At 38.5% G+C, this 12,459-nt stretch overlaps 1 protein-coding gene across 1 annotated transcript in view; it reads left to right on the top strand.

The window, feature by feature from the left end:
- Positions 1–12,103, top strand: part of LOC115582848 (complement C3-like) — a 36,706-nt gene extending 24,603 nt beyond the window's left edge. The window contains exons 22-43 of the mRNA XM_030419070.1: positions 2,026–2,238; positions 2,799–2,862; positions 2,968–3,057; positions 3,221–3,427; positions 3,601–3,676; positions 3,813–3,972; positions 4,417–4,512; positions 5,213–5,363; positions 5,953–6,038; positions 6,467–6,544; positions 6,640–6,795; positions 6,960–7,022; positions 7,431–7,512; positions 7,840–7,888; positions 8,152–8,242; positions 8,375–8,464; positions 8,556–8,658; positions 9,059–9,148; positions 10,083–10,175; positions 10,283–10,366; positions 11,115–11,259; positions 11,402–12,103. Of these exons, the coding sequence (XP_030274930.1) occupies positions 2,026–2,238; positions 2,799–2,862; positions 2,968–3,057; positions 3,221–3,427; positions 3,601–3,676; positions 3,813–3,972; positions 4,417–4,512; positions 5,213–5,363; positions 5,953–6,038; positions 6,467–6,544; positions 6,640–6,795; positions 6,960–7,022; positions 7,431–7,512; positions 7,840–7,888; positions 8,152–8,242; positions 8,375–8,464; positions 8,556–8,658; positions 9,059–9,148; positions 10,083–10,175; positions 10,283–10,366; positions 11,115–11,259; positions 11,402–11,543 (2,409 nt within the window). The 3' untranslated portion in view covers positions 11,544–12,103. The remainder of the gene's footprint in view (positions 1–2,025; positions 2,239–2,798; positions 2,863–2,967; positions 3,058–3,220; positions 3,428–3,600; positions 3,677–3,812; positions 3,973–4,416; positions 4,513–5,212; positions 5,364–5,952; positions 6,039–6,466; positions 6,545–6,639; positions 6,796–6,959; positions 7,023–7,430; positions 7,513–7,839; positions 7,889–8,151; positions 8,243–8,374; positions 8,465–8,555; positions 8,659–9,058; positions 9,149–10,082; positions 10,176–10,282; positions 10,367–11,114; positions 11,260–11,401) is intronic.
- Positions 12,104–12,459: the final 356 nt, after the last annotated feature.

Raw genomic sequence — 12,459 nt, 5'->3', positions numbered from 1 at the left:
TCTCATGAAATATTACTACTGGTAAAAGAGAAGGTCACTTATACAAATAAGACATGACTTAAGCTTTAAAGGATCTAATATAAAATGTACTTTTAAGTATCCTAATTCCCTATCTTTAAAGATTGTTTTTTGTGCTGGTTAGCATTTATTTGACAGAACATCCTAAAGAGTAGCAGGAGATCGGGGAGGGAGAGTGAAGGAAGATGTTCAGTAAAGGGCCACAGGCCAAATTCGAATCAGGGCCACTCCTGAGGAGTCAGCCTCTGGTACATGGGTCACCCTCTGTACCAGCTATACAAGCACCCATTACATACATACATAAGTTTAAAGATACACATTTTCTGACAATAAATGTATTTTAGTATCCAAAGGGCATAAAATGAATTGCAGTTTTCACTGATTATTTTGGCAGTATTGGACAGCATTTTTCCCAATCTAATCAATTTTTATTTATATAGCCCAAAATCGCGATCACATTGCCTCAGTGGGCTTTACAATCTGTACAGTGAACAACATCCATGCCATGTTGATGTAGAAAGAAAGACCCTTTTAACAGGATAAGAAACCTCAGGAAGGGCCACAAAAGAGGGATCCCTCTTCCAGGATGGACAGACATGCAATAGATGTTACGTGTACAGAAAAAGAGCAACAAATCACAGTTTACAAGTTACATTGACAGAATGTCTGATACAAATTCTGTGTAAAGTGAGTGGATCCAGGAGACGACTGAGCAGGACGGGGCATCATTAAGTGGTGCCCGAGCCACATGACCTCCTGTCCACCTCCAAGAGGCATGTGGGTGTGACAATCCAGGAGAAAGAAGAGGGGGAGGAGAAACCAACAGAGAGTGTAAAGAGTGACACAGCTTGCAGTTTGTGGGAACAGAAAACAAAAACAAACATTGGAGAAGTGCAGTGTTGATCAGAATAAACAGATTGTTTCTCGTCGGCAGGACTAAGTCAATTTTAATACTAGGAACTCATTGAGACTGACACCGACCCACTGAAGAAGCTAGCAATCGACATCAAGGGCTAATTAAGGGCTCAATCAAAGAAGTGAGTTTTGAGTTTAGGTTTAAAGGCATCAATAGAGCCAGGTTGTCCGATGTCAGCTGGGAGGTTATTCCAGAGGAAGGGAGCCTGACAGGAAAAAGCCCTGCAGCCAGCTGTTTTCTTAATTATCCTGGGATCCGTCATGAGCCCTGAATTTTGAGAGCGTAATGCACGAGTTGGAATACATGGTGTAATGAGATCTGACATGTATGATTGGGCAAGGCCGTGTACTGTTCTTTTATGTCATCAGCAGCACCTTAAAGTCTGATCTTATATGTATTGGGAGCAGAGATGATAGGATTGATGTAATAAGATCAAATGTTCTTGTTTGTCTTAAGACTCTAGCTGCAGCATTCTGAACCACTTGCCAATAAAATTAACTGATTTACAAACGTAAATTGGTTTGGATGCATCATGCATCTGCAAAACCCAATATTTGCCTCATAAAGCAGATTGGGATTATAATTCAGGTCAGGAATCAAACATGAGTCCAGGCAGATTTCTGCAATCACTGGTAACAGACCACATGTCTATGGTAACATTATCATAAAAACAAACAACAACAACAAAGTGTCTTCAGTTCAGAGACTGCAATTCCATTATTCAGATAATAAATATTCTTTTTTATTTTCACCAGGTGTTTCCTTCAGAGCTCTAACTGAGGGGGAGTGTAAAGTAGCAGAAAATTAATATACAATGGAAAGAGAACAAAGTGCAATTAGCACTAAGATATACCTATGTACAGTGCTTGAGTAAATGTATCCAGTTACATTCCGTCACTTTCTAGGAAACAATGTAAAGCATTACATTTGTTCAAAGTAAAGATGCATCATTATTATGTGACCTAAAGCAATACTAATGTTGTAATGTAATTTTGATCCTGATTACCCACTCTATGGGAGGTCTTCTTTTTTGATCTACCACAAGTATATCCTCAGTCTCATTCTCCATCTCTTCTCACGTCGTTTTCAAGGTGCGTGTGGATCTGATTGAGGAGGTAGATGTGTGCAGTTCAGCCTCTAAACGTGGGAAGTATCGTCAGGAAGTCAAAGTTGGCCCCCAAACTACTCGATCTGTACCCTTCATCATTATTCCTATGAAGCAAGGACAATACCGCATAGAGGTCAAAGCAGCTGTCAAAGACTCTTCACTCAATGATGGGATCATGAGGATGCTGCGGGTGGTGGTAAGAGAAACATAATCTTATACCATCTTATACCTCTTAAACACAGCTTTCTTATACCACATTGAACGGTGGATGACTAGCGTAGCGTTCTCACTTATTATATGGAATATTATTAAGCTCTCATTAGAAGAGGCTCCACCCCCACTGATAATTAATTTAGAGGAAAATTATTCACATCAAATGAATCAGTCTTATCTCTGAAAGTTTTCAATTCTGATTACATTAACCTCCATCTATGTTATAAAGAAAAACACAAATACAACAACTTACTTCAGGCTATTTATGAAACTAAAAGGGCCATGGGCTATTATAAAATAAGGACCACAAAACACACACACACACACACATATATATATATATATATATATATATATATATATATATATATATGTATACACAACTGATCAAAATGATGTAGTTTAGGAAGTGAAAGTGCTAAGTTTGAAAAATACATTTTTAGTTGGGTTTACGCAAAAAAAGGCTCTATTTTGTTTATTTTGTAAATAGGACAAAGACATAGATTTGTTTTCTAATGTTTGTCTTAACTGTTCATTTCACAGCCTCAAGGTGTACTGATTAAATCTCCTAAGATTGTAACTCTCGACCCAGCTAATAAAGGTGTAGGTGAGTTCACCCATTACAATCCTAAGTTGTTGGGTAATTTAAAAATATTATGCATTCATCACTTGTTAACTGATCTCACAACTCTTTCACTGTTTTTCCCTTCAGGTGGTATCCAAAAAGAAGTTATTAACAGTGAAATTCCTAAAAAAGATTTGGCTCCAAACACACCTACGAGCACACAGATCTCTGTGACAGGTGAGATATGCTGTGTTATTTAGGCTCGGTAGGTGATACATGACCCTAGTCCTCAAAAAGGGACATTTGCCTATTTGTTTAGTTGTTTCTTTCCTTTTGTTTTATGATATTTTTAAGACTTTAATATATATTTTAAAGTCTCTGTTTCTGTGTCTGCATGCAGGGAGAGAACAAGTATCTGCACTGGTGGAGAACGCTGTTGGTGGACAATCAATGGGTACTCTGATCCAACAGCCCGCAGGCTGTGGAGAACAGAACATGATCCGCATGACTCTACCCGTCATTGCAGCCACATATTTGGACAAAACCAATCAGTGGGAAGCTGTTGGATTTCAAAAACGCGCCGAAGCCCTTCAACACATCAAGACCGGTAAGCACACACAGGTGTAATTATTTGCACAGATTACAAATATCTTAATGATGGTTCTCTGTGTGGGATTGTAAAGTTTATGTACTGCTGGAGACCAGAGGTCCAAGGAAGAGACACTAGGATTCAGGTGAATGGCAGTACATAAAATGGTTGTGTGTTTTGTTCATGCCCAGGCTACACAAATCAGCTTGCCTACCGTAAAGATGACGGGTCTTTTGCTGTGTGGGCCAAACACAAAAGCAGCTCCTGGTGAGGCATAAAGACCTTCATGAACTCATGGCTTAATGTGTGCATGTCTTCCGCTAACTTACATCACGACTATGGGTGTATTTCATGTGCAAATAAATGAAAATATACCATAACAGCCTCTCCGCTCCTCTCAAAGGCTGACAGCTTATGTTACCAAGGTGTTTGCCATGGCCAACAATCTGGTGGCAGTACAAAGGCACGTCATCTGTGACGCTGTCAAGTTTCTGATTCTCAATGCACAGCAACCTGACGGCATGTTTCGAGAAGTTGGAAAGGTCTACCATGGAGAGATGATTGTACGTGATTTCATTCACATTACTTTTTAAAGGTGCAATATCTAGTTTTGGAGAAGAAAGTTTAATCAGTTGAGAAAAATCTTCATTGATTGAAATTTTATACCTGAACAAACTGAATAAATAAACTAACCTTACAGGACAGCACAGCTTCATACTGTTTTACTTTGTTTATATTTGGCGGACCCTGCCACTTTTCTAGCTCTAAACAGTGTTCCAGGAACCTTATTTTCCACTGACAACAGCTTGTTTATTCACTTATGGAAAAACTAAATATTTGTGAGTTTGTATTATTACCTCATTGATATTGTAAATATTAAAATTCTGAGTCTGAATTTCTTCTTCAAAACTACATTGTCTCCCTTTAACTAAATGCTGATAAAATAGCAATTGCATTTCATTAAATGTCATGTGTCCAGAAACATGTTTGTGTGTGTGCTTGTGTAGGGTGATGTGCGTGGTGCAGATTCGGACGCCTCCATGACGGCTTTCTGCCTCATTGCCATGCAGGAGTCACGCACACTATGTGCTGCTACTGTCAATGTGAGTACCTAAACTCGTGAAATCATTTCATCTTTTAACCTCACTGTTTATGTCTTTATGTACTCACTTCAATGATGGGCGAAACAAAGACATAGTCAGGAACTGACCATTTGCTGAGCCTGCCCCCAGTGTAGTGCTGCCCCATCAGGCTGTCAGTTCATTCAGGGCAAATCATGCAATTTACAATGGTATCAGTGGCAGGGTTAACACTTTAAAATCTTCCAGCTGTGAGTCCTTCATTTCAGACATTATAGCCATTAGCTGCTGAGTGCAACTTTGCACACCTTAGGGTTGACAGGTGCGTCGGAGAAGACCAAAGGTCGACAGATTTTGTCAGCTGTTGCTCGATATCTAATTAAGCTAACATTTGCTCCATGAGCTGGTAACTGCAATGTTATATGTAGGCTGTTTCGTCCTAACATAACTTGGCTGCTTAAGCTACATTTGTTCAGATTTTTGGACAGCATGTTTTCATTTCCAACATTTCTTGAGAAATGTGTCTTTATGAACTTTGACTCCACGGAGTAAATCCTGTCACCATACACTAAAATCGATTCATTTCTTACTACAGCATTCCTGAACAGAAGCGTGCATTCAAATTAGATGGATTACAATCACCTTAACACTATGACAGACTTTTATGGTAACACTTTTCTCTACTTCCTCTCATTTTCCCATGTTTTTGTCACCTTCTGTCCAGAGTCTGCCAGGTGGTATAGACAAAGCGGTGGCCTACCTGGAGAAGCGCCTGCCCGCCCTCACCAACCCATATGCTGTGGCCATGACGTCTTATGCTCTCGCCCAGGAAAACAAACTGAACCGGGAGATCCTCTACAACTTTATTTCCCCAGGTGTCGTCACACAGAAATATTTTTTGTCTTATTCAGAAACGGTCCACAGGTGTAGAGAATCTGAATCAGCAATTACTACAATGGGTTCATTAGAGCCGACTATAACATTGGTACAATCTATATCATGAGACGATTTCCACTTAGTACAAAATTGCCAAAGATATGTTTGATTTATTTTCTCATTGAGATTAACCACCAGAACAGACAGTGTCATTCATTTCTCAACCTGTGCAGTTGAAAACCAAATTTTAGGGATGTTTATCAGAAAATGCTTGTTTATGTCAAGCGCGTAAGTTAAAACATGTTTTCTTTTTTTATCTCTCCCCATAATTGATATCTCTTTATGGCCATAACAATCATTTATTAGTCGGCTCTCATGTGAATCTTGACTCTAAAAGGTCAAATGGCCATACAAGGTTAGAAAGATTAGTTAAAATTCTAAAAAGTGAGAACATTTTACTTTATCTTTTGCATTTTTCTTTTTCTTAAGAATTTATATTTCAAGTTTGGGATTGGGGAATTTATAGTGAACTAATCCTGTCAAACCAAAGCATACTAATCTAAAGTTATTTGTGTGTGTCCTTATCAGAGATGTCCCACTGGCCAGTACCAAAGGGACGTGTTTACACACTGGAGGCCACAGCTTACGGTCTTCTTGCTCTGGTCAAGGCCAAGGTGAGCATGTCCCTCTTGAGTTTCACCAGGATGTCATGCTATAGAACACATCATTCATGCTACTTCACTAAGAGAGCAGAGGGTTTAGAAACAAAAGGTGAAATGTGTCTTATGAATGAAATTAGCTAATTCATTCCAGCAGCTTGACGCATTCACAGAGCATTAAAGACCATACATTCAGAAAACTTGCAAAGACTTAGACTTGAGATATAAAAACCAAAGACAGATTATATCATCTAGCCTGTTAGTATCAGACAGGCGTCAAATATTGCATATATTGCAGTTTAACTGTAGAAGACTAATTTACAGTAAAAGTTCGAATGATAGCTTTGGAAATAGACTGACTGTAATCTGAAGTAATACTATCAAAGTCATAACTTATCTCTATTTTTAATATTTTACAATTTACTTGCTTCCTGCTGATAAAGGCATTTGAAGATGCCCGACCTGTTGTCAGATGGTTCAACAAGCAGCAGAAGGTGGGAGGAGGCTATGGATCAACTCAGGTAACAGACACTGCACCTCCAGCTGTTTTTAGCGCACATCTTTTTAGCTCATCTGGACTGATAACCTATTAACCTGTCACTGTTCTTCACCCCAGGCTACTATAATGGTATATCAGGCTGTAGCTGAGTACTGGGCCAGTGCTAAAGAACCAGAATATAATCTCGATGTGGACATTTTATTGCCAGGCAGGTCAAAACCTGACAAGTTCAACTTCAACAGGAATAACCATTACGCCACGAGAACATCTAAAGTGAGAACACACATAAAAAAAAAACATTCATTAATGTCATCATTACAGTTGTTTGTTGTATATTTCTCCAACTGAGCCCTGTGTGTGTGTGTGTGTGTGTGTGTGTGTGTGCATGTGTGTATGTGCGTGTGTGTGTGTGTGTGTGCATATCTAAATCCTCACAGACCAATGATATCAATGAGAATGTGACAGTGACTGCCACAGGCAGTGGAGAAGCAACAGTGACAGTAAGTAACTTATGTACTAGTTTTGAGATCTTTTGTTCATTGATGGGTCCTGTTCAAACCACAAGTTAAGTCGAGTTAAGTTTGTTTACCTTGTGTAAGGACTATGTGAATAAGACTGAGGACTGGGCAACATTCATCAAAAATGTCATTGTTAATACTGTGTGAAAGTAACAGTACTCTTCCAGACCATACCCTAACATTGTCGCTATTGATATCAAATTGTTTGGTAAACAGTATTGTGATATTAGATCATGGCATTCAGTCCTATGTTTTTTGAGTGCTTTTGAGGAGATTTCAACATATCACGATATTTATTGTGTATGGTGTATTATATATAACTATATATTATTTCATGGGCCCTAACGTTGGCTTTTCACATATTAAAATGCAATTTTTTCTATGTCACAGATGGTGTCACTTTATTACGCCCTGCCTAGTGAAAAGGAGAGCGACTGTCAGAAGTTTAACATGTCAGTGCAGCTCATCCCAGGTAACATGTCTTTAATGGATGTCATTTCAAAAACAGTGTTTCAAAACATTACACTAAAAAAAACACTGTTTATGCTGTTTAAGGTAAAAAAGGTAAAAAAAAATAAAATAAAAAAAAGGCGAAAATGAAATTTGTGGGATGTCTAATTAATTATTGCCCCCCATCAAGTGACAGTTTTGGACCTCCAAGGAAAAAAGCCTGGTCATTTTGTTTGCTAGTTTGCACATCTGTTTTTCCTGCCACCTATCCATCAACCTGTTGAGTATTTTAATTTTTTTTTGCTTCATGAGAAAAACAAACTAAATATCATATCTTTTTCTTCTACAGATAAAAATGATGGAGTTGAGACGAGCTATAAGCTGAGGATAGAAGTTTTGTGAGTACAGTCAATAACTCTAACTACCTGATAACGTTGGGCATGAGGCCCAGTGTTATCAAACCAGATAGGCCCCTACATTGCTTTACTTCCTTGCCTTTCTGTTTCTTATTGTTGTTATTCACGTCATATCTAATTGCCCTGCCCTGTTTTCCACCCCATGTCAAAGTTTATTTGAATTAGAAAAATATGCTGTATAAACTTCTTCTGATTGAGATTTCCACCAATTTTTATCTTGATTATGCTGTCCATTTTCTGTACAGGTATAAGGACAAGGAGCGCGATGCAACCATGACTATCTTGGATATTGGTTTGTTAACTGGCTTCACCGTTGACAGAAATGACCTGGACTTAGTAAGAGCTCTTACTAATACAGGCATACCCACAAATGTTTTGAAAGTGAAGAAACAAGATGTATTTTCTGATACGTGCTTCTATTTCTGTGTGTGTGTGTGTGTGTGTGTGTGTGTGTGTGTGTGTGTGTAGTTGTCCAAAGGACGTGCCCGCATAATCTCAAAGTATGAGATGAACACACTACTGTCCGAAAAAGGCTCTCTCATCATTTACCTGGACAAGGTGAGACATCAGTGTCTCCTTCTGGTATATTCGTTCTCTCTGCCGTGTTCTTTCCCTCTTTATCTCACCTTTTCTTTACGCTTCTCTGCAGGTCTCTCACACACGACCAGAAGAGATCACATTTAGGATCCATCAGACATTTAAAGTGGGCGTTTTACAACCAGCTGCTGTGTCTGTCTATGAGTACTATGAACGTGAGTGACGTCAGAGCAGAATGGATATTGGATTAAGGCAGTGGATAAGTAGTAGTGCTGTGAACCTTCCTTTGTAATCTCGTTCAAATGTCATGCCTTTTTTTATTTCATATCAAAATCATTTTCACATTTTTATCATTCAAATTAATTCCATTAGGAATGTTTGTTATGTACCTCCACACTGTATACACAGGCTTATGCACGGCCGATACTAGTATCTACTACCACTACTGCTATGGTTGTTATACTTTCTGTCCACAAGAGGGTTTTCACACATTATCAGTAACTTTACATTGATAGCTTTCTTGTTAAGCAATGAAGTTCAAAGTTTCAAAGGAAAGACAGATATTCTTCCCAAGTTAGATAGATGTTTTTCCAATATCTCTCTTTCCCATTCCAGAGACACCTTGTGTGAAATTCTACCATCCAGAGAGGAGAGCTGGACACCTTCTACGGCTCTGTAGAGGGGATGAATGCACATGTGCTGAAGGTAAACAGGATGATGTCTGATGACCTGATCCATCTTCTGCTCACATACATTTGTTACTTCTGACATTCTTAAACAAACACATAATCAGAATATCAACACAATGCTTCATGGAGGTAAAGAATTGGTTGTTTATCGTTTTGTCCTGCACTGTGTATAAACTGCAGCAGTGTATGATGTACCTAATTAATAGTGGGTGACCTAAAGCTGAAAGACGTAAGAGTCTATCTGTATGGAATTGGCTCTGAGAGGCTGTACCTATGCACAGCAGCACTTTAAGATAAATGTGACAATAGCAATACTAACAACGTGACATTATCAAATTAAGTTTTTTAAACAATGATGGCATGACAAAAGTCAGAGGTGATTATAAAGTACCCTGAACATGAATTAACTTAATTTCATTGCAATCCATCAAATAGATACATGTCATTAAAAAAAATGTCAATGTGTTGGTAGCGTGATAGGAAAAGTCAGGGCTTCGCCTTAATAATTAGAATTTATCCTATCCCTTCCATATTTCATGAAAATGTATACAGTCCTTTGTTGAGACATTTGAGTCTGGACCAAAGTGGTAGACCCACTGACAGACCAACTGAAAGACAATGCCATCATTAGAGCCAAGCAGCTGATATGGCTAAAGATAATGGTCACATGCAATAACATCCCCAGGATTATATTCTCTCAGTCTTTTGAAAGTTTCCTTCAGAGGGTAATAAACAGCTGTATTCTCAGGAGGATGATATACCACCAGTTAAGTGCCAGTTTAAGATCTGGTGATGGAGATTGACATGGAATTGGGTTGAGCTAAAGAAAGAAGAAGAAAGAACTCATAGCATACCCAAATGTAAAGCCGCCCTCACCCATCAACATCACATCCACATGTGCCTATTCAATCGCATTGTATATTTACTACATGCCTATTGTACACTCCCAGAGAACTGCAGTATGCAGAAGAAGGGCAAGGTCAGCAATGAACAGCGCACAGCTATGGCCTGTGAGAGCACTGCGATCAGCAAAATTGATTTTGGTAAGAGTGTAAATGATTTATTTATCGAGTACTTTTATCCAAAAAAAAAAAAAAGTTTCAGAGCGTTAAGCAAGTGAGCTAACAATCTGCAACTTGTCTGTCTTCAGTGTACAAAGTGAGGCTGGAGGAATTTACAGACAGTCAGTCCACTGACATTTACACCATGCGGGTACTGGAAGTCATCAAGGAAGGTGGGTATTCATGTTTGAACTGCCTAGTACTATCCGCTTATGTTTTCCCTAAAGTGTTTCTAAAATACCCTGGGCAATACTGTTTTCATTTACATATATATAAAATTTTGGGTCATTCAAAGGAAATGTTTGACAGCTTAGGAAACATGTTTTTCCCCTTTCTTGTAGAACGATACTAAACATGAGACAATGTCACCAGTCACATAGTTTACACTAAATACGCTATAAAGCTGTGGCTTGCAGCTAGCCAGCCTCCATCACAGATAACCGGTGGATACTCAAATAATTAATTGGTCCTCGCCAAGAAAAAGTCCAGTACATAACCAACCATGAATAGTGAACTGTGATTTTCAATGGCTTTATGATGGCACTCATAGAGATGATAGGAAAGGGGGGGATGACATGCAGCAAAGGTCAGATTCAAACCATGGGCCTCTGCATTGAGGACACAACCTCTGTACATGGGGTGCATGGTATATCAACTGCTATCAACCTTTTTTGTATGCATTCAACAAACAAGTTTAAATTTCTTATCTTTGGATGGAGCAAGGTTAAGATATTCCAATCTTAATGCTAAGCTAAGTTAGCCTGCTGCTGGCTGTAGCTTCAAATTTACTAAATGTTGAGCCAAGTGTGATTCCAATTTGAATATGTGAGGACACAACATTAATGTTTTGTACTGCACCTTTAGTTATGCATTTAATCCTTAAGAGTCCTTTCTCTCTTCTCTTCTGCATTTTCATCACAGGAAGTTATGATGTAGGTCCCCAGAATCAAGTGCGTGCATTCCTCAGTTATCAGCACTGCAGGGAGTCTTTAGATCTGACAGAAGGCAAAACCTACCTTATCATGGGGACATCCAAAGATATTCACAGAGATGAACAAAACCAATCGTAAGTTTGTTCCTTCCTAAGTTTGCATGTGTGTTGTGAGTGTGTTCCATCATAATATTGTTTTGGTTTTTTTTGGTTTTCTTTATCGTGTGTTAAAGCCAACACTGAGACCCAAAGCATTTTTTCCCTTTGCTCTCCTCAGGTTTCAGTATGTACTTGGTGAAAGAACCTGGATTGAGTACTGGCCCACAGAAGCAGAGTGTCAGACTGACATACACAGGCCTACCTGTTTGGGCATGGAGGAGCTGGTCCAGCAGTATGCACTGTTTGGATGTGAGCACTAGTTAAACTCTCGGAAATGTTCTTTTCAAATCGATTTTATTTTGCACTTTCCGTTTGTAAAGCCTTCACTGCTTCAAATTTTTAGGGCTACAAAATTGACAACATTACTGCATTGATTGAAATGTAATGGTTTTAATCTCATGGTCTTTGTTTATCATACAAATCAACTTCTGGTTCAAACAAGGGCTTGGTAGTATGGCCATGATGGTACATAGTCATCGGGATAACAACTGATAACAAATATCATACATGCTGCCGAGCCCTAAAAGAAAGATGGAACAATAGTGCCTACTGGTGTGTTGATAACTGTATAAAGATCTTTGATATGTTCAACAAGAAGATGATTTGTAATAAAGTTTATGTCTTGGTCCATGTTAAGGTCACTGAGTGATGCACAGGAAGTTTAACAAAATAAAATGAATCAAGTTTCAAATCCACTGTGATTCAGAATATATGATAGCTCATACAAATCAATAAATGCAACTGTAGCATTAGCAAATGATACATTTTCAGCTTTTGTGAAAGTACTTTGCAAATAAAAAATCAAACTGTTTAAGTGAAATTGTGTGTTTTTATTGGCTAAACTGGTTTAGCAAGAAAGAATGCGATACTGCATGTGTAGTAGCCTCTTACAAAATTTGAATTGAAAAAAAGTCAACAAACAACAAAACATAGAGATAGATTTATTCTACATTAACCTTACAGCCTGAAACGTGACACAATCCCTCCAATACTTCATAGAACTTTGGTAGACATGACATAGGTTTTTATCTATAAAGAAGCATATAGTCTGGATATAGTAAAACCTTATACATGTATTATTCCTTCTTTGTGCAAATTGCAACATATTGGTGTGGCTATTGTCTCCATCCCTTTAGAGAATGATAATGAGAAGAGAGGGGAACCCATGGCAGGTTC

Source organism: Sparus aurata, chromosome 1 (genome assembly GCF_900880675.1).
Source record: "Sparus aurata chromosome 1, fSpaAur1.1, whole genome shotgun sequence".
Taxonomy (NCBI): domain Eukaryota; kingdom Metazoa; phylum Chordata; class Actinopteri; order Spariformes; family Sparidae; genus Sparus; species Sparus aurata.
Note: the sequence above shows the minus strand (reverse complement) of the source record. Positions and strands in the feature narration are given on the sequence as shown.